The 27,445-nt window shown below is 40.9% G+C and overlaps 1 protein-coding gene across 1 annotated transcript; it reads right to left on the bottom strand.

The window, feature by feature from the left end:
* Window positions 1–1,739: 1,739 nt before the first annotated feature.
* On the bottom strand, window positions 1,740–26,799 carry LOC111216299 (EMILIN-1-like). The gene is made up of 12 exons (XM_022737786.1): window positions 26,468–26,799; window positions 12,105–12,221; window positions 9,887–10,074; window positions 9,052–9,151; window positions 8,584–8,692; window positions 8,315–8,488; window positions 5,812–7,089; window positions 4,251–4,665; window positions 3,776–3,901; window positions 3,569–3,586; window positions 3,335–3,469; window positions 1,740–2,633 (listed from the first exon to the last, which is right to left on the bottom strand). The coding sequence occupies exons 1-12, from the start codon at window positions 26,575–26,577 to the stop codon at window positions 2,314–2,316; spliced, it is 3,090 nt and encodes a 1,029-aa protein (XP_022593507.1). The 5' UTR covers window positions 26,578–26,799; the 3' UTR covers window positions 1,740–2,313.
* Window positions 26,800–27,445: the final 646 nt, after the last annotated feature.

Below are 27,445 nucleotides of genomic sequence, written 5' to 3'. Positions count from 1 at the left end.
GAGCTCGGTAATATGAAAATTAGAATAACAAATACGACTACAGCAAGGAAAATGTACCTTAAAGCACATCATACAAAAAACACAAACAAACAAACAAAAAATTCACTAAATTGAATTAAACTGAATAATAATAAAATAATGGGCAATTTAACAATAGCCATACTATGTCCTCTAAACTTCACATTTCAGCAACTTTCAGGTGTCAAAGAAGAACCACTTGTGTTGTATAATCCAATTTTCATTATCTGATCATCCTGACAACACTGGGCTGTTTTTTCTTCCAGCCTCCAGTAGCAGTTTGTCGTAACAGAATCCATATAAATTATTCCATCATAAACATCATGTACATCTATGTCCTATCGTGTTATGCATCCTTACATCCTTAAGTAGTGTAGGTAGAATTACCTGTTCTTTGCCCTTGACCACCAGTGCATAGATCAACTTACATTGTCTTGAGGATGACTTTGTTTGTGTGAGTGACAGTGGAATGGCAGCTATTGAATGCGGAGAGGCTCAGAAAGAGACCCGTAATTCCCATTGATAAGTAATGAATGTGCAAATAATGGAAGAAAAGTGATACTCTTTACAGTCTTACATACTTCTTATGGTCCTCAAGGATCAGCAGCAGAACCATCAGCTAGAATGAGGATAATGAAACTGAACACAAGGGGTCACTGCAGTGCAGCATGTGAAATGGCTTTTCAACTCCTTCCTCAAAGTCTTCGCCTAAAAATATCCCATTGTAGCCGAAAGAAAGAGCTTGAGAGAATTTTAAGCAGGAGCCAGAAACAAAATTAACCCAGCTGTGTGTATTTGTGAAAGCCAAAAAAGTGCCAGATTAAATAAGTGCAGTCCCAAACAGGCTAAACAGTGTGTAAAATCTGTCACGTTCCTGCTCATCTAATAAAGGAAGAAAATCCAGATAAAAGAGAGACTGTTGACATCAGCTGTGTAAAACTGGGTATCTGTATTTGAGGCACACGTGGCAAAAACATATAAAACATATACAGTACCTGGCAACGGTGAAGTGGTAATTCATAAAAAAGGGCAAAACAGCTGAAAAATATTTACATTCCTTCACGGTTATACAATGCACAGAAACATATAAAAATACATTTCCATACTGAACACTGAGGAAAAAATTGTCAAACAATATGCATTGTGAGCAAACCCTGATATGCTGATGTATTACTTCAACAATAACATAAATATAATGCAACATGGGGCCCAATCTGCTGTGTCATCTCTGCAGAAAATGTACAATGTTCCTTTAAAAATCCATTCAAGAATATCTACAAACTTGATATCATGCACATATTTTTCTCTGAAGCCATTTTAATTAGACTTTTAAAAGCAGGATATGTGTGTATATTCATGAAAGAGGTGGGATTTGTAGCATAGAAACAACGGTATGTGTAGCTTTATTATTTGTTATTGCTAGCTTTACATAAAAATTCCACTGTAAGACAGACTAATAGTAACAGCTTCATAACTTTAACTACTTGATCCTCCACCAAGTTTAGATGGCCCTTATTAGGACACACAAAAAAAATCCTCATTCTTCCCCCTGGCCATCCTCCTCCCCTTGTGTTACTGGGCATAGCTAATGTCCTAAAATGGTCTTATTGTTTTGCTGTCGTATGATTTATAAAATCCTGTGGTTTCTCGTCTGAACTGTTAGTGACTTAATTTGTGCACTTCCCTCTAAAGAATAGTGGTTTGGACGTGCCCCCCCCCCCCCTCTGCCTGCATCACTCTGCAGTTTTTTTTCAAGACAATTGGCACTCAGCATTATGTTCCTGAAAATTTGCTTGTGGTCAAAATGAAACTGTGAGCAATACGGGAAAACGAATGTGTAATAACCTCTGAACATTTGATATGCTGTGGCTGGATAACACGCAAAAAACAAAAAAACCACATCCTTAATCCTTTATCATTTTACCAACTTTCCATTCAGTGACACCAGAAAGACCTGGAGGCTGTCCTGGTGTAATCAGTAAAGAATTCAAGTTTATAGCACAGCATGAAATATGGAATTATAAGATAAACCTGGAGGGGCTTTTTCTGAAGAAAACACAACTGCTTTACTCAGATAATTTTCCTTAAAGCTGTGTTGAAATTTCCTTCTTTCTTAGCACATAAGATAAAATATAAGGTATATTTCTCCTTGCTGAATAAATCCAGTCCAGGTATTTCAGTTTCTTTGACTGCTCAGTCAATGACTCTGTCGCTTAAGAGTTCAACAGACAAATTAGATGCCCGTGTGCAGGAAGTTTTACCCAGACTGACAGGTCATGATGAAACCGCATCCAATCAGATGGTCTCGTACAGCAGCATCCCACTAAAGATGGTCAAAGGTTCAGAGGAGTAGGCCAGCTTGCCCGTGACGAGGTCGATGCAGACTGTGTCCCCTGCCTCCATGGGCAGGATGATGTTGAAGACAGCCAGAGCTCCGGGAATGTGTTTGGCCTCTGCCATTGGTTTCTCCAGGCCTTCGGGCTGATACCCAGCCGAGTCCACTCGGGCCACTCCAGTGTTGGACTTGGACAACACGGCCTCGATCTTTATGTTCTTGTGGCCCGTAAGAATGCCGCTGAAGAAGTACCTCCCCCTCACCGGAGCTGTGAAATAACCTGGAGGATGGAGGCGGGTAACGAGGAGGATATTAATGTTGTGCATTTGCTGTGTGTGAAAAAGTGAGAATATGAGCCTCATTTGTTGTCATATTTGTATTTATTTTCCATGAGTACTTTGAAGGTCTTTGAAGGTCAATTAAACAATATCATAATTTTTTTCTAGCATGTTGGATCACATTAAAAAGTCAATGAATGGAAATGACCCTATTTTAAAGGGTCAGGTTCTCAAATCAAAACTTCGTAGGCAGGACTAAGAATATGGACGCCTTCTTTCTATTTTGCTAGCTAACTACCAAGCTACATTCAAGAAAAATAGTAACAGAAATATGGCGACTAATGTGGCTTATACTGACATAAGTATAAACACTTTACACTTCAACTTACAGAAATAAGAAAAACATTTTTCTTTTGAGTTTATCAAAAAGAAAATTCACCACACAAATAAAATTCTTTTAATCTCAGCTGACTTTGGAGGCCAGTAGAAATTTTAAAGATGGATATTTCAAAACCTGGGAAAATAAAACCAAGTCTGGTGGCTAGATAAAACCAGAACTAGTGTAAGTGAGACAATATGTTTTTTGTAATTTGGATGATATGACCCTTAAAAATCACAATATTTTTCAGAAAATTGAAGGTGTAACAAGATATTATTGATCTTTCCAAGAACCTGTTGCAATTCCAGCTGAACTAAAACTGACCTGTTTTGGGGTTGTAGGTATTGTTTTCATTGACAAAGACCTCGTTAAACACTATGGTTCCTGCGCCTCTCATTGGACGAGTCAGAGCGGCGGAGAAAGAAAGGCGTGGCACGTGGGCATCAGACCCTGCAAGACCTGATTGTGGGGAAGAAACGGAGAGTAGGAGTCAGAGTGAAATAAAGATCAAAGAGTAATGAGTGCTTTCATCTGCTGTTTAGTAGGAACAACACATACCCTGTTCACCTCTGAGACCTGAGAAGGAAGATGAAAGATAAAAACAGTGAGTTAATCATCCAACAATATCACTCTGTCTGTTTATTTTTCATTCTTATCTCATTGTATCTACAGTAGATGTGCAGAAAGAAAGATCAAAGATATAAGTTCTAAATCAGTCACTGTTATTAAAGTAAACAAAGTAAAGGCAAAGTTTGTTGTCTTTACCTGGCGGTCCCATTGGTCCCTGCTCTCCCAATCTGCCTGGAGGTCCCACCCTCCCTTGGGGTCCTACAGGACCGTCGAGTCCACGCTCGCCTCTCTCTCCACGGGGTCCTGGCAAACCAGGTGGACCTGGAGGTAGCAGAATGTTTGGTGAGACAGCACAACTGAGACACGAAAATCTTTTTTACCAGGAATAGTGTCTCTTAGGAGAAAAAAACATGAACAGTAAGCCAAGAACGCTAAGACATTTAACCCGGTTTGATTCAGGATGTGCCTTTCACCCTCATGTTTACTAAAGCTACTCTTTCAGACAGACTGCAGACTTCATGGGCTCTTAAGTGAATGCTTCAAAGGATGACGGACTGGATTCTGTTGTTGGTCTATTTTCCCCTCACCCTGACCTTGCCTCCCTTCAACCGGTGGTGCTATCTCTTCTCCAAAAGTCAAATCCCATGCCCCTTCTTCCTCTCTGACTTACCCATGAAGTCCTTCTCAAAGAAACTGTGGAACTCCTTGGCCAAGTCCAGCACTGAGGAGTTCAGCCTGCGTATCTTGGTGTGGACGTTCTCCAGCTGTACGTTCTGGATATTGTCGATGAGATCTCCTTGCGATGTTACCGTGACATTGAGTCCATTAACGCAACTCCACAGCCCAGACACATGTCGGTTCAGGCCCTCCTTGATCCTCTCCAGGCTGTCTGAAAAAGAGTCGAATCGTCCGCACACTCCCTCCAGCTTGGAGAGTCTTCGGTCCAGACCGTCGCTGGCCCGTCGGCACTCCCCCACCTCTGTCACATAGTTGCTCCTAATTATTTGGATCTCTCTGCCCAGGCTGTCAAATCGACTCCTCGAGTCCGCAACGTGCTCCGTCAGCTTGTTCTGCAAGTTGTTCACCTTGTAGAGAATGTAGGCACTAATGTTAATGTGTGTATTTTGGGCGAGTTTCCTTTGACAAAGTTCCACTATAAATAAACTTTTTTCCATCTTTGCTATGATTTATTTTTCTATCGTATCTTATACACACAAATATATGTAAGACTATCATCTAGGCCATGTCTGTCAAGAAGACTCAAATATTTGTTATGTGCTCAAATATTTTCATAACTATAACAACACTATGTGAAAACGCAGTTGCCAAGATAACCAAGAGACATGTTTGATCGACATAATGTTGTTTTAACAGTACATAAAGAAAAGTTATGTTTCAACATGTACAGTTTAATATGACAGCACACATGATCTGCCAATTAACATCATAATGGTAGTTTGATCTTTTCTGTCTAATGCTGAGGGACCAGTTCAACATAATACAGTGGTTCCCAAACTGGGGCAAGGGAACCCCAAAGAGGTCACAAGAAAAATATGAGTGGATTCCAAGCGTTTACCAGAAACAAAATAATGGTGGATTTTCGCTTGACAAATAATGATTATTTTTCTGACTTTTCCCTAATTTTTGCTTTTTTTAGCCGCAGTAGCAGCTTGACTCTTAAGCATGGTGGGCAGCTGGTCCACCACTTTGACCCAGAATGATATATCTCAATAACTACTGAATGAAATTGCCATGAAATCTTGTACAGACATTCATGGTGCTCAGAGGACAAGTCCTAATCACTCTGGTGACACTTTGAGCTTTTCTCTTGCTCAATTAGCTTGTTGACATTTTTGGTTTTGAGTGAAATGTCTCGACAACTATTAGAACGATTGCTAATGTTCCCCTCAGGATGAACAGTAATAACTTTAGTGATCCCTTGAGTTTTTATGTAGCGCCACTACCAGGTCAAAATTGGGCAACACTCTGGGCCAATGACATTCCAATCATCAGCTCTACTTCTTTTAGTTTAGTGCTAATTACCAAATGTTAGCATGCTAACATGCTAAACTAAGATGAGGAACATTATACCCTCTAAACATCAACATGTTAGCATTGTCAGTGTGGGCAGGCTAGCAGGCTGATCTTAACATGTAGCTGCACAGAGCTGCATTAGACTCTTACTGTAGCTACTGTGAAATCTAGGATAGTTTAACCTCTTAACATCTTACCTCAGATACTATATCATCCTTGTTGTTGGTCAGATCAATCAGCATGTTCCCGTGTGTCTGTACAGTCCTTCCCAGCCCCTTCAGAGTTTCATTTATGGAGTTAAACGTGACCATAAAACCAGCAATCTCTCCTTGGATAGACTTCAGATCGCCTCCTAATCTCCCATTGTGGACAGTATGACCATCCAGACGTGTCTTGAGATCATTTATGTTGATTTTACACTGTCCAGTGCACTCCTCCACTTCCTCTCTGAGTCGTCCTACCTCCTCCTGAAGGTTGGAGCACACCTGAGAGCAGATGGATTCTCCCGAGTCGACTTTTCTGCGCAGATCCGTCAGCTCTGTCTGGCACCTGCTGATACCGGTGATGGTGGAGTTGGTTAATGAGCGTAAGTCCTCCTTCATACTGCTGCAAATGGAACAGTCCTCAAAGTCACGGCCCAAAATTTCAATTTCTGTGACAATCCGGTTGAAGTTTTCACCATTTTTCCCTGTCACAGCGATTATCTTTTTGACATCATCCGTTAAGTTGATCACTCTCTCACTCAGGGAGTCTCCTGACACGGACAGATTGTTTAGCTTGGTGTTAAACTTCTGGATCTCCTCTTGATTTGCCACAACTCTCCACTGTAAGGTTTTCACCGTGTCATCAGTCTTTTGGCCTTTTCCATTAGGCCCACAGGTCTCATTGCACATCTTTGTGGTCGATGTTAGTCTTCTGTCCAAGAAGGTTGTAATGTTCTCCAGCTGACTTAAACGTCGACTATGGTCCGTCACCGTATCTCCAAGAACGGCCACATCCAGCTCTAGTTTTCCTATCTTGAAGCTGTGGTCATCCAGCCGACTGAGGACCATGTTGCGCAGCTGTGTTACGTCTCTCTGGACAGTGTCCTTCATGTTGTTCCCGGTATTCGTACACCTCTGCTCTGTCTTCCTCAGGGTGTTATTCACCCTCTTCTCTAATTCTCTCAGTCTGCCATTGAACCTGTCCTCTGTCACTCTTCCCTTTCCACCACCGGTCCCAGCAAGCTCCTTATCCAGACGGCCTTTAATGGTGTCACACTTGTTAGCAGTGGAGGTGACGCGGACCTCTACGTCAGACAGCCTCTTCTCCAGCTCAGTGACTCTTTTGCAGCAGGCCTGGGAGCGTTCAGTCTCACTGCGTGAGATTTCCAGGCTCTGCCTAAAGTGTTGGTCCATGGAGCTGAACAGCTTCTCCAGGGCCCTGATCCTCTCCCTGTCCTCCTGCTGCTGACGCCTCAGGTCTTCCACACCAGCCTGAAACAAACAGGGATAACAAGAACTGTCATTGTTATTCCTAGCTGTATATCTTGTATCAATTATGTCTTCTGTTTTATGATTTCAGGGGTCTCATGCAAGGTTTTTGCCGATGTAACTCCATCCCAAATTTGTTTGATTTGAAAGTAATCTGTATCTTGTGGTCCATTAGAGTTGAAAGTGCCCTCTGAGTCCTAAGCGGTGTCGGGTGTGCACCTACATTATCCACAATGCGTTATGCTAGCAGTGGCTAATGTAGTCTTAAGCCGCTATCCTCAAGGAATGGGTTTAGGAGGTCTGGTAAGCTAACTTTTTTTTGACTCTCTTTTCATTTTCAAACTTGTAGTCTTCAGCCCAAACCGATGCCGACTCAAGTGACGTCACTTAAGGCAAATGAAAAACTTCATACATCTTTTTTCACATATATAGTAAAGCGGTTTAGAAAATAGAAAATGCATCACAAGTTTTCCTTTGTTGCTTTCCCATAATACTTTGTTTATTGTGCTACAGTATGTATTTGTGAAGAAGTAGAGAGTTGACACGCCAGGTTTTCTTCATTTCTTATATGATTCACATATTTAAGTTCAGGTGCATTTTTTCAACCAACAACAAAATAAAAACTCTTGACCACCAAATTCTAATCAGGTTTATCCTTGACTCCAAGTGAACGTTTGTGCCAGAACTAATGAAATTCCATCCGTCCGTTCCAATATATTACGTTCACACGAATGGGACAGACATGAGCTCACGGTGACCTTAACCTTCGACCTTTGGTGGTGTTGTAGACAGGAGAGGTATCCAGGGAACTGTGATTGCACTTGAAAATACACGTAAGCCAAATAAAAACAAAAGTTATAAAAAAAATATACTTTCTTTTATGTTCAGTTTTAACCCACCAGTTATTTCAGACAGCTGGTGGTTGGGTTTGTTGCCATTTTCCTTTAAAAAAAAAAAAAAAATCTTTCTTTCACTGCATGATATTAACTTTTTTGCAGTATTGTTTTTTAGTTTTATTATTTGTTTGTGCAGTGGCTCATGTGGGAGTTCTGTTTGATTGTATTACAGCCTGCATGTGGCCATTATTTTTTACTGCTTGAGGCAGCAGAAATCACTGACAGAGCACCACTGGGAATAAAGTAGATGCATGAAAATTGAACAGCAAAACAAACAGAAATTAAACTTGTTTTTTTTATGTTAGTTTTTGTTTTTGCTTATTAAGTTTCACCTGGCAGGCAGAGCAGGACAAAGACACCCTTCTCTCAAGTTCTGTCAGTATCTGCTCCTTCAGAGTGTTCAGCTGGTTCCCCCCAGATCCTCCTCCTCTAGCCGCTCCGTCCAGTTCATTGCCCCCACCGTTCACCAGGTGGTTGTTGATGTTGAGCAGGGTCTGATCATGGACCTACCCACAAACAAATATTCACATAAATGAATATAGTCTAGTCTTACATTTAAATTGTAGATATGTAGACAGGCGTAAAAACAGACATGTCTTACCTGCGTCCTATTATACAGGTGATCCAGCTTGGTCTGGATGCTGTTGATGGTTTCTTTCATGTGTGGCTGAGCTGAATCAGCAGGGACAATTGCCCCATTCAGACCAGGCCTATATAGAGGAAGAGTAAAAATAATTTCTACAAAATTGATCATGTACTCAGGAATGTGTTGTGTGGAGGTGAGGGTTAGCGGTTAGGGTGAAGAGCGGTAAAAGTCACAGGGTGTATCTTCCTGAGGATACGTATATATGTCTTCCTAAAGTAATTACCAAATCTCAGTATATACATTAATAAACAAGTGCATCCTCTCTCCGTAAACTGACCCGCTGCAATAAACATGAATAAACAGGAAAAGATATACACTGAACATTCTCTAGGATTCTGAGTGATACTGTATCAGTGTATTTGAGTTTGCACCTCATGAAATAAAACACTGTACACTGTGTATTAAGAAACAACATTTACATACAGCTTCTGGTTTATGCCATTAATGGTGGTCTGCATGTTGTGGAGGTCTTTGGTCAGACCACGGATCGTCTCCTCCAGCTGTCTAATCTTCTCATTGTCACCTAAAAGCAATGAAAATGAAAGGCCAATATGAGAGGGGAAATGTAAATGAGTTTAATTCTAAAAAATCATCTTGCCACATGCAAAATCAACAAAGTATGGAACATGTCAAATGTTTAAAACTCAGAAAACCTTTTTTTCTCAATTGGCTTCTTAACATGAGCGATGTGGCCTGACATGAACACAATGTTTTACGCCAAACTTTGACCACTTCCTTTGTTTTCGTAGGGCGTCGCTCAATTGGGAAAAGATGAAGTCATTTATTTCTGTGAACCAATCAGAGTTTAGCAAAATCTGAATCTAAATCTGAGGAGTTGATGGTTTGTCTGCTTATGTTGCCAGCACTGTCCACCACATCTGATCAAACCACACCCAAACAGTGCGGATGAGGCAGATTAGCTGAGTTTTTGACTGTTAAACTCTACATAAATAATAACTAAGTATGTTTTATTTCCAAAACTTTAATTTTGATTGTCGCTTTTTGTATTATAGGGAAATACTTAATCAGACTGGCTTAGATTCAATTATAGACTTTTTTGAAAGGAGATTTCCCCCTGTCTTTTACAGTTATGCATCATGAAACTGTATATATGACTTCCTGAAAAGAATTCATTCATTCATTCATCTTTAAGATATAAAGACTCACAAGACAGATGTGGGAGTGATATTTCACCAAATTAATAAAGTACATCTGGATCCTTGATACATGCAATTTATATTTCATACAGTCTTCTTACCACCCGCTCCTTTCTGCCCGCCTCCTGGGTTGTACCCCGTTTCCGTGACACGAGGTCGCCCTCCTTCTGTGGTTACTTGTGGCCCATCATAGCAGTCTTCCCCTGAGTAACCATGGCAACACTTCCACTCCATTTCTGTCACCATCTTGTAAGCTACCTTGTACCTTGGCCTCCTGTATGTCCGGTAGCTGAGGGTGAAATAGTTGTGAAATGTCATCTTGGATTTTTATTAGTTCCGACTTGACAGGAGTAAATGCTGCTTTTCTACATTTAAACACTGAGCTTTAACACTAATGACATGAACCTAACTTGGTTGGTTGGAGTTGGTATTCTATATTTGACACTTGATCCTTTCACCATGCAGGTGACATGGCTTTATGGATAGCACTGTTAGTCTGTTGGTTGGTTGGTCCAACACTTTAGTTCCAAACTAAACTATCTCCATAACCATTGGATGGATTGCCATTTTATTTCAGACAATCATGGTCCTCAGTGGATGTATCCTCCTGAATTTAGTGTCATTTCATATTGGACATATCAGAATATTGTCCAATACTTTGGTTTATGACCAAATTCCTACAAAACCTACTTGGCATTACCATCTGTACTGTTCTGTGTTTAGTGCTTTAAGATGGTGAACATAGCAGACATTGTACCATCAGTATGTTAGCATTGTTTTTTGCGCATGTTACCGTGAAGGCGTTAGCAAAACAAAGGACTGCTGTACAGTCTCATAGAGCAGCGAGCATGGCTGTAGACTTATAGTCTTGTTTATATGTGTCTTAAAACTCCAATCAACTTGGAACTAGAGCAAAGTTAGATTGCGGCAGATCACGACATTATGAGATTTAAAATTTGTAGTCTGGTCCTGAAAACCAGGTCAAGGCCCTATAGCAGTTCCTGAACTCTGTACTAAATATAATCACTGGAGTCTGTTCACATTAATGTGCACTGAGCCATTAGATGTCTGGAAATACCCACAAATCATCTACTGATGATGGATCGGATTAAGAGTGCTTTGTAAACTTTAAATGTTATTCCTGTCCCATTTTCCAACACACATCAGCTGCGTTCAGCCAGCAGTATATCTTACTTTTTTGCTCATAGATGACTCCTCTGAAAAGAAATATGGATGTTTTATTTGGCACAGTGTTCTGTAGTTTTATCATTAATGTGTCATTCGGCTCTGCCACTGAAGAGAGCCCCTGTTACAGTAACAATGCAATAAATAGACCAGAATTGGCCGGAAGTCGCCATAAAGATTTATGGCAGCGTCACAGGCACGTTAACAAGCCCTGATTGTGAGAGTTCAGCAGGTTGCTCTCCCTTATGCCAACCCACAAACATCAGTGTAGGTATCGCAGAGCTGTTTCTGTGCCATAGAAAAGATTTCATCTTCCAGCTCCCTGCTCTGAGAGCGTGAGAAAAAGGGATCCAACGTGCTCTCAGAGGAAAAACAAAAACAGGGCTTGGAGAGATGGAGGGAGGTGGAGTTTGGTAGAGTTGGTGAAACAGTAAGAAAGGAGGAGAGTCATAAAAAAGAAAGACAGACAGACAGAGTAAGAAGAAGAGATTGCTTTTACAGGGTAGGATACTAGACTGTGGTGCCTGGAACCCCTGCCGGCTTCATTCTTAGCATAGCCTAGGTTTAGGCTGAGGTCCCTGGCAGGCATGGGGATCAAGCAGCCAGGCCAGGCAATATGGTCAAAACTTCAAAGGAGCACTTGATGAACGTTGTCTTGCAACATAAAACGAACATCTGGAGAAATAATTCAATCAATCTTATCTATAGTAAATTTGCTGCAATATTCATACTGGATATTTGTAGGTCTGCACCAGGCAAACCAGAGCTAACCACAGTAATGTGTTTGTTTAAGACCAGTACTTCATTACTGAGATTAACAAGCCAAATACTGAGCTGTAATTATATGACGTCCTGGCTTCACACAAGCCCAACTACAAACAGACACTTTCCTGACCAGACTGCTGAAATTCTCCTGGGAGAAAGTTAGACAGAAAATGAAAAGAGCTGAGTGAGATCAGTATCCACAGAACGGAAAAGGGGGAGAGATGATGCACGGATAGAGGATACAAACTTCTGTTGAGCTGACGACAGGAAGTTGGAGGAGCAAGACTGAATACAGATTAGGTTCCAGCGGCAGAGAGAGTGAATCAGAGCAGATATGAGATACTAAAGAAGAGAGTAATGGATACTCACGCCACTCTAGGACACTGGCCCCAGGTGCAGCGCTGGTAGTCTGGTTTGATGTACGTCTCCACCCCGTCCTCCATCACACAGCTAACCGTGCGTGTCACCACATAAGCACACCAGTTCCTATGAAATCACACAACACAAACAGGAAAAAGGAAATGACAAATGAATAACTGGCAATGACTGGCAGTTTTACCGTAAGTTTATAGTCAGGCCTTGACACAAACATTGTGGTCCTCTTACACACATACACAGTTAGTATACACCCAGCTGCTGCTCATTGTTTCTGGACAAAAAAAGAAAGATTTGGAAAAACAATAATCAGAAATCTGGTCACTTGTTGAATGTGCGGCTCCAGTGAGATTTGAGATCAATATCTCAAACCCCGGACTGATTATTATTCTGTACAACATTCAAGAGAAATTGTCCGCTGGTGCAAATGTCAGATCAGTTCAGGATAACTGCATGATTCAACAATGGCTCCCATTGTATGCCTCCACAACTCCACATCTACCAACCCACAAAAAGACACACACACACACATATCCTTGTAGTGTTTATACTCCAACTACCAATGGAAATGTTTATTCCACATTAATATGATATTGATAATAACATTTCTTGCCTCTCAAATGTGTATAATTTCAAGTTAATCTCAAACCCTTTGAGATATTTGACAGGAAATCAAATTATGAGTGTATCTAAAGCAGGCCACTGGGATAAAGGGATAGTTCAACACTTTTGGAAATACGTATTTGCTTTTCTTTCAAGAATGACCCTAAAAGAAAGATATCAATGTCAAGTCTGTGTGTTAAAGCATCGATTTTCTGCCTTTATATAGTAATCACTTACCCATATGTACGTTGAAAGAGTTACTGGTCTCTGTAATAATTCATAAACTGTGAAAAAAGACCTTTTTAATGCCTGTAAGGTAGGGAACAAAATCCACAGTCCTCATACTGTACAATGCTTCTTACAGTTCATCTGAAGCAAATTCATATTGGGCTTCGTCAGTTCAAGTAATCTGCCAGCTAAGCAGCTATTGACATTTAAATTTGTTAGCTAGCGAAGCCTGAGCGCAGTTGTCATATAACTAAGGTTACTAAAGTTAGCACAAGCAACTGGGACATGGGAGTCACTACTTGTTTAGTCAAGTTAGCATAAGTTAGCAGAAACACTGCAGGCAGAGACAAAGCTCAACAGCCTCTGTACAAAGTGAAAAAACAAAGACCTTTAAAAAACAAAGACATACTAAGGGATTATCATGTTATTATGGCTAATGTGTTAGCAAACAGATCCCTACTGATACATCCAGCAGACAGAAAGCAACATTAGCATCCCACTGGAGTCATGTTTCTGTGCACCCCACACACATCTAGCCTTCTGGTTCAGTCGACAAACTCAGAAGAAAAGTACTTTGATCTTTAGCGTACTAGCTTTAACCAGTCGGTTGTTCATTTTGGCTCTCATGCTGGGCAGTTAGCTGACTTATTGTACCTTAATTTCTTTTGCTAATTAAATCGTCATCAACACTTCTATTTATATTGACAGCCCACCGTACGTGTAGCTGGAAAACCAAAATATAGATCTAAACACGGCTATTCAGCTAATTCTGTGTGTTTGTCATTTGACTTAAAGGTGAGCATTCAACACTTACGGTTGAACCTCCTTTAACGCAGAAGTTTTAAGTTTTTAACTAATTTGTGGCCCTAAATTAATATAGAGAAGCTGTTAACTAACAGTTGCTTATTTACACACCCAGCAGACATTGTTAATATTTATTTAGAGTCATTTTCTGACCAATTGGCAAAAGTAAGTGGAATATTCACTCCCATATTAGTTAGTATTTTTTGCCACCAACTTTTTAGGGAATTATTGCGGACATAGCAGCTTGATGTTCACCAGCTAGTCATTAACTTTGTCTGTCCCCTTTGGTGCTGATTTTGGTGTTGAAATAACTTTGTATAACTAACCCTAACCCTAACCCTGCTGAAATAACTCCTTCTCTTAACCTTAACTCAAACACTAATTCTAAAATAATCCCATTAAAGTGAAGGCTGTCATAAATGACTTCAGATAACAAACATGTTCTCAAAAACATGTATTGAAACCCAAAGTAGGACTACAACATTCCCAGATACTCCCTCTCAGTCTGCATGCTTCTCAATTTGTCCTCATCCCCCTGACCTCCCCTGACCCTTAGATATCTCTCTGGATAACAACTGCAGATAGATTTAAGACACAGACGTCCTTCAGTCGCTTTCTATCATCATTTTCATATTACCCAGAATCCCCATCCACTACTATTTCCCTGGTGGTTATTATGGCCAATTAGTGTCACTCTCACATTCATATGAACAGAACTAAGGGTTTATGGATAAAAGTTGGAGCGTACAAGGAGTTCCTTCATGCTGGTATGTCAATCAGCAGCTTTCGTCTCTCAGGCTTCATGTCTGTCAGTCTGTCTCTCCATGTCTCTGTCTTTTTTTCTGTTGGTCTTCATGTCTGCCACTCTTACTCTCTTGCTCTACATTGAACTCATTTTTTTTTTTTAGGCCACACTTGTCTGTGTGGATCTGCCTCATCCTTCCCACACACTTTTCTTTGCCACTGCTGTTTCTTTCATTTCATCCCTCTCCACTTGCGTCCCTCTGTGTCCATCTCTTTTTATCTCCTTCTCCCTCCTATCCATGTCCCTCACTCTGTCTACCTCGCCCCAGTTCCCTCTAAGACCATGATCCGCCCCTTCATTCCAGAGCTTGTCTGACTGAGAAAGACTTTATCATGTTACAATCCTCCCCAACCCCACATGATCTGCTGCTCCTGTAACTCCTGTACGTGGGAAAGTAAAAGTTACTAATTAGCTGTCACATTCTACTGTAAAGGTTTTGCTCAAGGAACACACACACACACACACACACACACACACACACACGTATATACACACTCACACACACATGGATTTACAGAATATAATACATATATACATTAATTGCATAAAGTGCTCGGTCAGTGTATACATATGTACATATATGTAGACTTATGTACATATTTGGGTTACCATATCAATTCACGTTGTTTATCCATTGCTGCAATATACATTTAAGTTCCTTATTTACAACCCCCTTTAGTGTGGAGTAATTTTGGTTCCCACCTGCCATTGTTTACAGGGGAACAGGTGTGAATGTCACAGTCTTTTCTGATGCTCATGTGCAGCTGAGAGGGAAGAATATAGTTGTGTATGCAGTCCTGCTGTGTTGGTGGTGATTCCCAACACTGAACAGTTGAAGCGGCCGGGTCTGATGGGTCTGGATTTCTGCTCAGGCGTCCAAATTTGGCATCAAAAGTATGAAACCGTGGACACAACCTGTCTTGTGTCAATCATCAATCAATGGTTTGAATGCCACAGCCTGTCTGAGTATTGTTGCTGACCAGGTGCATCCCTTTATGACCACAATTTACCATCTTCTAATGGCTACTTCCAGCATGATAAAGCTGCATGTCACAAAGCAACAGTCGTCTCAAACTAGTTTCATGACCTTACTGATGACAGTAAGGTCAGTGAACTTCAGTGACCTCCCCAGACACCAGACCTGAATCCAGTAGAACGGGAGATTGGCAGCCTGAATGTGCAGCCGACACATCTGCATAAATGATGTCACATTATGCTAGATACCACTAGAGGTAGATGGTGAAATAAGTTTTTTTCTTTTTAATAATTTGGGTGTATCAGGTGAGGTTAATAGTCACTTTGCAGATTCAGATTTTTCATTCAGAATATTTGATCATACATTACATTCTTCTTACATGTGTATGCATCAGTAATACCAATTAAATAATACATTACAAAACCTTTTACCTTTAAGAATGCAGTACCTTGTAACTGAGTATTTTTACACTGCAGTGTTGCTACTTTTACTGGAGTGAAGAATCTAAATACTTCTTTCTCCAGTCTTACTGTTTCCTGCTCTGTCATACAATGTCACATTGGGATTTAAAAGCCCACATTTTAACCTTATCATAATAAATATGTTTCAAATTAGTAAAATTCTCCCATCTGCTGTCACTTTATTAAAGAACAAAAAGAAATCTTTCACCACAAGAACTATAAACATTTTTTTCAATGTAAGTGACTCTTGTTACTAATGATCCTGACAGTGCTGCAGTCTTGTAGGCGAGAGCTGTGAGTGATGGATGCTTTTTCAGTGGATTCCAGGACTATGGATTGCAGATACAGACCTTATGCAGAAATAAAATTTGCGTGTTTTGCATATTCACAGTATATCGTGTTGCGTGTTTGAACTGATTTGAAATGAATCCAACATTTTTNCCCTAATGTGTGGGGGGGGGGGGGGGGGTTCAGCCGAGCTTCGGGTCAGCACCAGATGAGCATAAGTGAAAGTCACTGGGCTGAAATCATCCAGTGTTCGTGCATCTAAACAACTGTTACTTGCTCTGTGTATTTCCACGGATTTGCGGTCCTCACGCTATGTATCTAACTGTGTCACATTGTGCTTTGCTATTCTGCAAAACTCTGCCAACATACATCTGAAGTCAGCCGCCGTCAGTGCCTCCAAACACAGCTGCTTCTCCCCTGTGTTTCCAGAGTCTTGCGGCTCATCACAGTGATCCTTATTGCATTACTCCATGTAAGGATTTCCAGGGTTATCTTGTTGTCGTCTGTTATGCTGTGTATGTTAGACTCAAAAGTTCTTGAGGAACAGGGGTATCTATCTTATATCTCCATCAGGAGCTGAGCCAGTGCAGATAAGACTGGTAACATCTGATATCAGACAGCAGTGATAAATCAAACCAACCCTGTCTCTTCCCCCTGTAGTCCCACTGTGTTGTTTTTTGTCACTGTGATTCAGTGAACCAGTTCTGCCGATCTGTTATCCTGACTTACTCACGCTCAGGGCCACCGACAGCAGATAAAGAATAAATCTGGCAACGTTCACACCCTATCTCCTCTGATGGAAACCAGGCGCTGTGGCTTATATAAATAAACCTAACCATCTAACTTTTCTCGATGCGGAGCAGACACAGATGTGGATTCACACACACACGCACACGCATATGCATGCATATACAAAACACACAACTCCCACAACTTCTCTGCAGCTTCCAAACACCCACACTTACTGGTGTTGCACATACCGCCCTCCCTGCCAGTTCATTTTCCATCGCTCCATCACCAGCTTTTCCAATGAAATGCATAAGAGGAGCCTTTATGTTAGTAGGAGGATGACTAAGTGTTGCACTGAAAGATTGTGTGTGTGTGTGTGCGTGTGTGTGTGTGTGTGTGTGTGTGTGTGTGTGTGTGTGTGTGTGTGTGCTTGTGCCTAGACGTTTGCCCTCCACAAAGAAAAAGGCAGTGAATTTGTTTATGTACATCCTGCATGTGTTTCTATGTGCACATTTTCTGCTACATGGGTAACATGCACTACATGGCCTTTTCTTCTCTCTCTCTTTATTCTCTCTCTCTCTAACCAGCGTGAAGTTAAGCATTCCAAACAGTAATCCAATAAAGTCCCATTAATCCAAATGGCTGCAAAGAAATCGCTCAGATGAAAGTCCACTAACTAGACTTGGCATCTTTTCCATAAGTGTAAAATACAATTACAAGCACACACACACACAAAAACACACAAACACACACACATGCGTTCAAAAGAGTCCCACTCAGACAGACAAGGACACTCACGCAGGCTGTGGGACGTGCAGATACACACATAGACACAAAAACTTCACCATACATGCTTATTTTTCCACTTGACCACACGACATCCCTTCGTGCCAGGTAAGCATTACAATTTCAGTCTATAACTTTAGCCATTCAACATGATGTTTGGAGAACATTTAGAGAACATGTGAGAAAATGTGTGTGTGTGTGTGTGTACTTGGTTTCCCTTCAATGGCATATTCAGCAGCTAATCTCCCTGTTTCCTTTACATTATCAGCAACATAGGGAAAGGCAGCACATAAACAGTCCAGTTCCTGCACATATTACTGAATGTTTATAACTACAATATGTACTTGCACAGTGTCTCTCAGAGAACAGTAGATAAAGACGGAAGTGTACAATGCTTTCTTTGAATTTGAACATTGCTTAAGCCTTCAAATCCCAATGGCCTCTAGCAGAACAGTCAATGCAGGGTCATGCTGTGTAGCCACAGATTGTTGAAACTTTTTACAAAATTTATGAGGAAAAGTTTCCTAAGATACCAAATATTTAAAGCTAATTTTGGGGGAACGTTCATCCCTTAGGAGTGGCTGTGCACCGCTCAGAGAAGGAAAAGTTAACCAGATTTGGCGGATTTGGCAAACCATTTTGGTTTAGTGTTCATCCTTATAGCCTTCTCTCTTCTAAAACCAAAACATGGTGTTAGAATTTATATCGTATGTGTTTTCTAACACCATGTTTTCAGTATTACAAGCGGAAAGACCTCAAGGATGAGGTCTAACTGGTTGGTTTGGCAAATCCACATCTAGTTAGCTTCGTCACTATAATAAAGTGCAGCTGGGGCTGGAGTAATGTCTATAAAATGAGAGTATTTCCATTTGATGGAAATGTCTGGTTCAAAAATATTTGATTTGACTGCTGCAGCCAAAAAGAAAACTATTTGGGTTTGAAAAGTCATTGTAAACATTGTATAGCTTCAATGAAGAGCTGGAACGAGCTAATACAGAATAAGTACAATACTATCAAAAACTCCACAGTGCACCTCTATACCTTTTTTTGCTACATTTTCATTGATTATCACCTTTTAAGTTGACATGACAAACGTGTTAGCAAACAGTTGCTAATGTACACAACCAACACACAAGGAGCAACGTTAGCATGTTAGCAATGTTGTCCTGTTAAATGTACTAAATCCAATATTAATTCTCCTTTTGATCTCCACCACCTCCTGAGCAAAATATCTGGCTCTTTAGCTGCTAATGCTCCACTGTGTTCACCAAATAGCTGCTAACTTTGTCAGTCTGCCATGTGGTGCTGAGCAGGTAGTGTGTAATGAGTTTTTAGAGATTGTTTTTTGCTGAAAAGCAAAGATAGTGCCGCCTGCCATGTCTGAAAACAACATGGATGACAAGAGGGGAAGTGAAGCACAACAGTAAAGTTGAGGGCCTTAAGATCCAAACAATGTGCTGGGAGATGCTAAAACGCAGAAGAGAGGTAAGACGGACTATGATCATCTTCTTTCCCATTACACATTGGTCCACTGATACGTAAAAATATTTATTACAGCAGCTTTAAAATTCACCAGTGAGTCCTACAGTAATAAATGATGCATTCACTTGACTTTATCAGAGTATCCACAAATCTCCAAATTCACTCAGTCCACTGTTAATGAACTACAGAGTCTAGCAATAATTCTCTGTGGGTTCGGCACTAAAACAACTAATTCAAGTTTACATAGTCAAGTGGTGCATTGTTAAGATGAAATAATCAATTATAGCAGCTTTAAGGGGAAAGAAACAGGAAAACTGTACGTTAACTGAAGGTACGGTAAATGATGAAACATACAAAACCTGTAACTCCACCTTCGCTACACAAACAAGTAACCAAAAAGTGTGACTACCTTTACAGAATCACAAACAAGAACAGGAAACAGGCCCCGACACACTTACATGCATGTTATTTAACACACCCACGCTCTGTCCTCCTGCAGACAGACACATACAAACAAACATCTTTATTGTGAAACTTCCATTGTACACTTCCATTATTTTATTTACAGAGCCTTAACACAGCGTGAAGGGAACTCTTGCACCTGTCTCAGCATTTCTTTATTCCCCAATAAATTTCACATCCTTATAAAACAGCAGACAGACACCTCACAGGAGAGCAGGAAGTCGCAGCCTGACATCTCACCCCACACATACCAGGTTCATTTTATTCAAAAGCACCTCTGCATGAGCCCTACAGAGAGGAATTGTGGGTAAAGGTGGAATATTCAGCGACTTAAATAGCTAAGTGGGAGGGAGAAGGAATGAAAGAAAAAAAAGGAAGCCGAGGTTTAATACTTAAACAAAGACATCACTTTGTGACGCCTATTGTGATCAGATCTTTCATTTAGCTTCAAGGGAAACGCTTTGACAGCGACCTGAATGAGTGGATGAAAAGGGGAGTGTCTCAGTGTTTGAACTGCGACCCCGAGGTCAAGCACCCCTCCAACGTCCTTGTAAAGGTATCCTGCTGTACACACACCGAAAAGCACACAGACCGTCACAGACGACAACATACACACTTGAGTGCACTCACTCATGCTTGATTGATCGCAATGGCGACGGACAAACACACATAACGACAGACGCACACATTCTTCCAGTCTGTCTGTTCTCTCTTAAAATGTGGTTTTACTTGCACACGCTCACACACCCCCACACACACACACACACACACACACACACACACACACACACACACACACACACACACACACACACACACAATTTTCCCTTTTGGACCAGTTCCAACATCAAGGGACAATGTGACTGTGTAAACTTCTCTCTGATTGTTTAGCCTGGCGGTCACGAAGATATACAGAGAATGTCCATGATACTGCCATTTACCTCAACATGATTGTTCAGATACGTCCGTGCTCAGAGGTGTGCAGGGGGCTTTTTTGTGGCCCACTTGAATTTTAGCCATTTATGGAGGCGTGTGCGTTTGGAACATAAGCCTCCTCAAAGCCTTACTATTGCAGTTGCCCAAAATAGTGCGGACTACTTACCCAGGTAAATCTTTTTTAGCTGCTCCAAGGCACAAAATAGTAAGTTCAGTGAACGAACATCTTGTCAGGTTGTTCCATTTATTCTTTGACAGAAGATTAATGGTTTCAATTGTTCATGTGTAGTAAGACGGGATGTATCACTGTTCTGTAACTTCTTCTTCTTTCTAACCGAGGTAAATAAGGCCATCTCAAATGCTATGCATGCTGGGAACTACGGTAATTAGGTTACAATGGCTGTGACTGGAAAGGATCCCTTTTCCCACATTTTAATTACCATATGTAAGGAGATTTGTTTACTGGCCCAATTAGCAGAAAGCAGAAAATCACACAGATGAAGTGAATCTGGACACTTTCCAAAGGTTGGTCGAGGAGAGGACAGTCCTGTTACAGTCTAACTGCCTGACGACACACTGGTGCATTTTGGTAGCTGTGCTGTCACTATAGTGACCAGGATTCTTCATTATATTACAGTGCATTGTGGGAAATGCACACTTGTCTGAAAGTGTTCCACAGTTGCATGTTAAGATTCAGACTTGGTGGCAGCTTGTGAGGCTGTACTTACTTGAGCACCTTGAGCTAAAGGCTAATGTTAGCACGCTCACATGCTCACAGTGACAATGCTAACATGCTGATGTTTAGCAGGTATAATGTTAACATGTTAGATAAACATTTACAGCTGAGGCTGATGGGAATGTCATTACTTTAGCAGGTACTTTGTCATAAACCAAAGAATTGGACGAACTAAAAATTTGACCTGATCGTGGTGATACATGAAAAAGGACGGGATCATCAAAGTTAAAAACCACAAATCAAAATAAGTCAAAATATCACATTTCAACTTCTTGGTGGTCCTAGAGGGAAAACTAACCAACAGTTGTTTAGTCTTGATGTTTGAAGCCAAAAAATAGAGCTGAGATAAGTGACCTAAAGTGCAGATAGACCCCATCAGTCACAGCCAGTGTTCACTCTTGTACAACTGTATTAGGGTCAGATCAAAGAGCACTTCATAACAAGTTCTTTTAGTTTACAACTCTACGTCAGAGGGTTTGAATAATGGAAAAAAATGTATAAATCACAAGCTCATAACGGCCAGTTGTTGGGGAATCTAATTCTTGAGATAATGGTTAGATGCCACTATTTTCCCTCTGATAGTTTAGAGGTGAATTTTAAGGCTTTGAAACTTAGCAACATTAGATTTCACATGCAAGCAAAATGCTAAGCAACTACAACAGAACACAGTGCAACCACAGTCTACTTCTGCTGCACTGGAGGCATTGGGGGTGAACAGCGTGCTCTGGGGCAATTATTAAAAGAAGCTAAATTACTGACAATTACTCTCTCTCTCTGAGTCCAAACTGACTTTTTTGGATTTCATTTCAATCCCAGTCCTTAGATACTCTGGCACCGTTAGACTATATGAAATGCTGATGTTTGATGAGTTATTTTGTTATGACCTTTTACATTTCCCCAAGTTCCTTTCGACGTCAGAAGCAGCATGAACAACGTATCACTGGTTCTATACTGTGTGTAGGTAGAGAGAAATATCAAGAGTAGAATATCTTGTAGCTTCGTTGTTTGTGCCTCTTTTTTGATCGATTCCTCCTTATGATTGTGATGTTGTGATGCAGCAGCACAAAGAAGCCCTTGTTGTTTAATGCTAAAGGACTGAGAGTGAAATGTGGTGTTTAAGATTGATATCTCCATTATCCACAGGAATAAGAAATAAACACCAGTACACATCAACACAAGGCTGGAACGCAGTTATTTACAGCTTCTGCACGGACTTTTTCAATGTTCTCCTTAAGTCCAGTGGCATCTATCCAAAAAATATAACATGCATGTCCTAATCAATGAGCTCCAGAAGCTAAATGTGTAGTATTTACACTATATAGCCAAAAGTATATGGACACCCGAACACAGAATGTGGACTCACACCATAATTGCGTGGTGACCGTCTCTTCCTGAAACCATGGCCATTAATCTGCTGCAGTAACAGCCTCCACCCTCCTGAGAAGGCTTTCCACAGTCTGTTGAAACCTGGCTGCAGGGACTTGCTCCCATTACATACACAGGAGCGTTATTGAGGCAGGGCACAGGCCGGAGTAAGGACCATATATCACCTATCACAGTCCTGCATGAGTAACTTACAGAACTTAGACTCTGTGTAAACTCAATGTTGAAAATATAAACTGACAGGAAATCTTGATGCTGGGAAAAAAAACTACATCAGGGGTCTGTAAAGAAATAAAAAAAACGATATTATATCTGACAGAAACAACAAGAAATGACTGATTCCTCTGTCTTCAGTCAGTGTCCTGCGCCATCTTTGATTTTACATGACTTGTATTGTCTTTAATAGAAGAGAACTTTCTCCTTTCTCAGTGTGGATAAACCATGTTTTTTATTACTTCACAGTCACCTGATGACATCTTTCACTAGCTTTTAGATCTATAAGATGATTTTTATTTTCCAAATTTTTTCAGTAATAGATGTTATGAGTGGATCTGTCACTTTGAAGTTCCAGCAGATATCCATACAGGATCATGATATGTAGTACACAGTCAGGACTAGTCTGGCACCGACTTTGGGTGTAGGATGGGGTTGAGGTCTGTCAATTTTTTCCGAACCCAACTGGGAAAATCAAATAAAGCACGCTATTATCTATGATCATATGAGTTAGCACGTAAAATTCAAAAACTGTATGTAGGCTGTCCACATTTAGTCATATAGTGCACTTGCATTACTAAATATCCCAGAACATTAAGTTTTTGTTACTTTTTTTATAGTTTATCATATAAATTGATGTCAACACAACATCTGGACATATTTAGACTGAATAAGAGGACAGTGCATTTGTCTACCTTTATGGCCCCTTGCAGTGAGCACCCTAATAAGTAGGAAGCTAAGTATGATGAATCATACACAGAGATGACAAAGAGATGATGATGATGATGATGAAGCATGCATCTGTATCTGCTCCTTGCTTCCCTCCAGTGGTGATCTAATGTTTTGTCCTTTAAACTGAACGCGAGCTGCAACAAATCAGCAGCCCACCTGCATCTACACGGACACATCAACACACTGCTCCTTCTCTCTTCCCTCCCTCTATCACTGTCGGGTGACGTGTAACATTTTGGCAGAAGATGTGTCAGACAGCTCCGGGTCCTCCTGACCCCCCCACCCCCCCGCCCATAAGACCCCTGCTGGATGTCTTCAGTTCATTTAACAGCCTTTAACACTTATCGAATACTTCACACATCTGTCAAAACAGATCAATTGAGTTCAAACAGATGTCAAAGGGGCAAACCGCATTGCACTGGGCCAGCGCATTCTTCTCCCCGTTGCGTCACTTTGAATGCGTGTGTGGTTTTTGTGTGTATGTGTGTGTATGTGTGTGTGTGTATGCCACAGGCCCGCCATGCTGACTCCTTCATAGCTTACTGGTTTCAGCAGGAGCGAAGCATTTAAGGGACCCTGGCCCACTTCTGCGCTCCTGACAGTCTGTCTTTGCTCTTGTTGGGTCACTGCTCCCAGTCTTTTCTCACTCTTTCATCGTCTCTTGTCTCGCCTGCTCGGGTTCTCTCAATTCTCTCCAGATCTTCTGTTTCTTTTACTCTCTTTTTTCTTCTCTTGCCAGTTTTCCTCATCTTTTTTCTTCCTCTTTTTTTGTCTTATCTTCAGCTCACTTATCTTGCTCTCTCTCAACCAGATACTTTATCTATTTCCCTCTCTTCTATTCATCTGTCTCTCTTTTGACTTCTTATCTCTCACTTCCGTTTCGTCAATCAAAATTTTTCTTTTTTCTTCTCTGTGTTTCACCCTGTGTCCTCCTCTCTGTGTGCCTCTCATTCACAGTAGTCAACAGTTCGGCTTCAACATCCACCGACAGAGAGGCCAGCCATCCATATCTCATCACTCAGGCAGCCACAGCAGCGGCAGCAGCAGCAGCAGCAGCAGCAGACTGTGCTGTGATGTGGAGACAAACTCGATCGAAGCTCATATTGCAGGAGCTCAACTCCCAGAAGCCTGGCCTGCCCTGCATACACACACGCTAAGTGCAAACACATGCAGGCAGACACACACTATATGACAGAGCTCTGTCATTCATTCGCTCAGACATTCTGTTGTGATCTCTTGTATTCATATATGCACACACATAGTCATTGAAATTGCCAAAAACAAGTCACACACACGCACACACACATCTGTCCATAGAGGTGAGGGGGTCGTCCACACACGGGCCCCTCCGGCAGAAGCTCAATTACATGCTAATAACACAGTGTGTGGCTGCAACAGCACAATAAAAACATACACGTGTTGGCTGGCTTACAATATTCACAGCTTTATGAGTGGAGCGTCCAGCAGCCATCACTGATTTATGAGTGACTATTAATCAACAGTTGCTAAGATGTAAATGATTTCCTCACTGTCCCATAAAACAGGACAAGATGGTAGTAAATCTGAATCACTCAAGTGGAAATTTCAAGATGAGATTTAGTGGAAAAAGTTCACTTATTATACAGAATCAGTCTTCTGGAGAAGTGATGTCCAGACGAAGTTCACTACCCCTGAGACACAGCAGCTCATTCACCTCTGCCTGACTGCAAGGAAGATAAATCCCCCTCCAATGAGGCTGACACTGAGGGCACTGCTTGAGATTCTCGGCCCCCTGAAAACTTTACACTAGGGGGCCCTGAAACAGTAAATATCTATAATCCTTGTAAGCCCTGTCCAACTCTGGGCCCCCTGATTCATCACAACCACATCACTGCCCCCCCACCCCCCATGCAGGGAGGGCCCCTGCTGAGTAACAGACCTACTCACAAATCTGATATTTCCTCTGAAAATACAAAATACATCATGTTTACATCTGCAACAGTTTCTCACAAGAGAACAAACAATCATCAAAACTGATTTTGTCTAATTGCAACCCACAGGGAAAGATTTTTTTTGTCATTTGTCTTTCTTAAATTAATTAAGGATCTAATTAAAATTAGTTGATTAACTTAAATTAGGGTTTAAACTAACAAGTATTTTCATTAGCCTATCAATTAACTTGTTGATTTTTTTTTTTTATCAATTAATCATTTATTCTGTAAAACGTCAGAAAATGTTGAAAAATCCCATCACAATTTTCCAAGGTGAAGTCTTTAAATTTCATTTTGTGCACAGTCCAAAACATATTAAAATGTCATTGATAAAGGCAGGGAGAGATATATTGTATTTAATATTATTGTTGATATTTGCATATTATTGCATAATCATTAATCAATCATCTTTCAAAGTTTAGAATTGTCTGTACTGCTTTGGCAATATAGGATTCTGATCTGCCATGCCAATAAAGCTTATTTGAATATGAATTTGACAGGGAGAGAGAAAAAGCAAACCTTCACATTTGAGGAGCTGAAGCCAGAATTCAATTGACTAATCAATTAATTGACTAATGTGTTATTTTAGGCTGACCCACCAGAAGCCCCAAACTGACAGCAGCAGTTCAATGGCTGACCGTTGAAAACCTCAAATAAGCCTTTTTTCCATGAAGGTTTTGAACGGCGGCTCTCTGATGCAAAAACAAGCCAAACTAAGCTAATGACACTTACGCACGTGTAATTCGGTTCGTGTCGTTCCTACCTGTGTCTACTCGCCGCTCTCTGCCCGGTATGAATACTGGACTCCGCATATCCGAGACCCGAACAGACCCGGGTCAACATGAAGGCAAGCAGGTAAAATAAGGTCTCCATCGTCAAACCGAGTGTGGTTCAAAGGGAAACAAATGTCATTTAGTCCCAAAGTCTGTCTCAGAAACTCTGCCTCCCGCGTGTTTATCTTCAGTGACGCGCAGTCGGTAAATGAGGATGGAAAGCCATGACTTCACAGCACGAGAGATTCCCGCAAACCCCGCAGAGTCCAGTCAAGTGCATTTCAGATGGTGATCCGCAGCTGAAGAAGCGATGGGGTCTGACTTCTGCAGAAGAGCCGAGTAACAGGAAGAAAGTTTCCTGTCAGAGCTCCAAGTGCCGTCATGCCAGCTCAGGGTCTCTCTCTCTCTCTCTCTCTCTCTCTCTCTCTCTCTCTCTCTCTCTCTCTCTACATATGGATGGACCCTTTCCCTCTACCCTCATGTTTTCTCTGTTTCTCCTTAAGACCTAACCCCGTTCAGTTCAGTTCACCTGAAACTGCTTCACTGGCATATATAAAACATTTTTGACCTTAAGCAATTTTATGTCAAAATAACAATGTTGAAGAAGACAGTCCAAAAAAAACAAGAAAGCTCTAGAAAACTTTAAAGCGCCCTATGATAAAGTTCAAAAACAGGTGCAACTTTTTAATGAAAAAATGTTCCACATTAGAGCATATGGTATATAGTAGGCTTTACTCCATGAGTGAGGAGGCTGGGTTTTCTTCCAGCTGACCCTCATGTTATGGCAGAGTTATAGACCTATACATATTTTACTGCTAGAGCAAAGTTTTTCTTTGTATGGATGACCTATTTTTTCTCATTGAAGGTTGCAAGATCATTAGAAATGATTTATTTCAGAAAAGAATTCAAGAATACGTCCACGTCTATATATACAATAACATTTTTGACCAATACTATCATTTCACACC

This window comes from Seriola dumerili, unplaced genomic scaffold (genome assembly GCF_002260705.1).
Source record: "Seriola dumerili isolate Sdu_G_001 unplaced genomic scaffold, Sdu_1.0 BDQW01000025.1, whole genome shotgun sequence".
Lineage (NCBI taxonomy): Eukaryota > Metazoa > Chordata > Actinopteri > Carangiformes > Carangidae > Seriola > Seriola dumerili.
The sequence above is the reverse complement of the archived record's forward strand: the minus strand, read 5'-3'. Positions and strand labels throughout refer to the sequence as shown.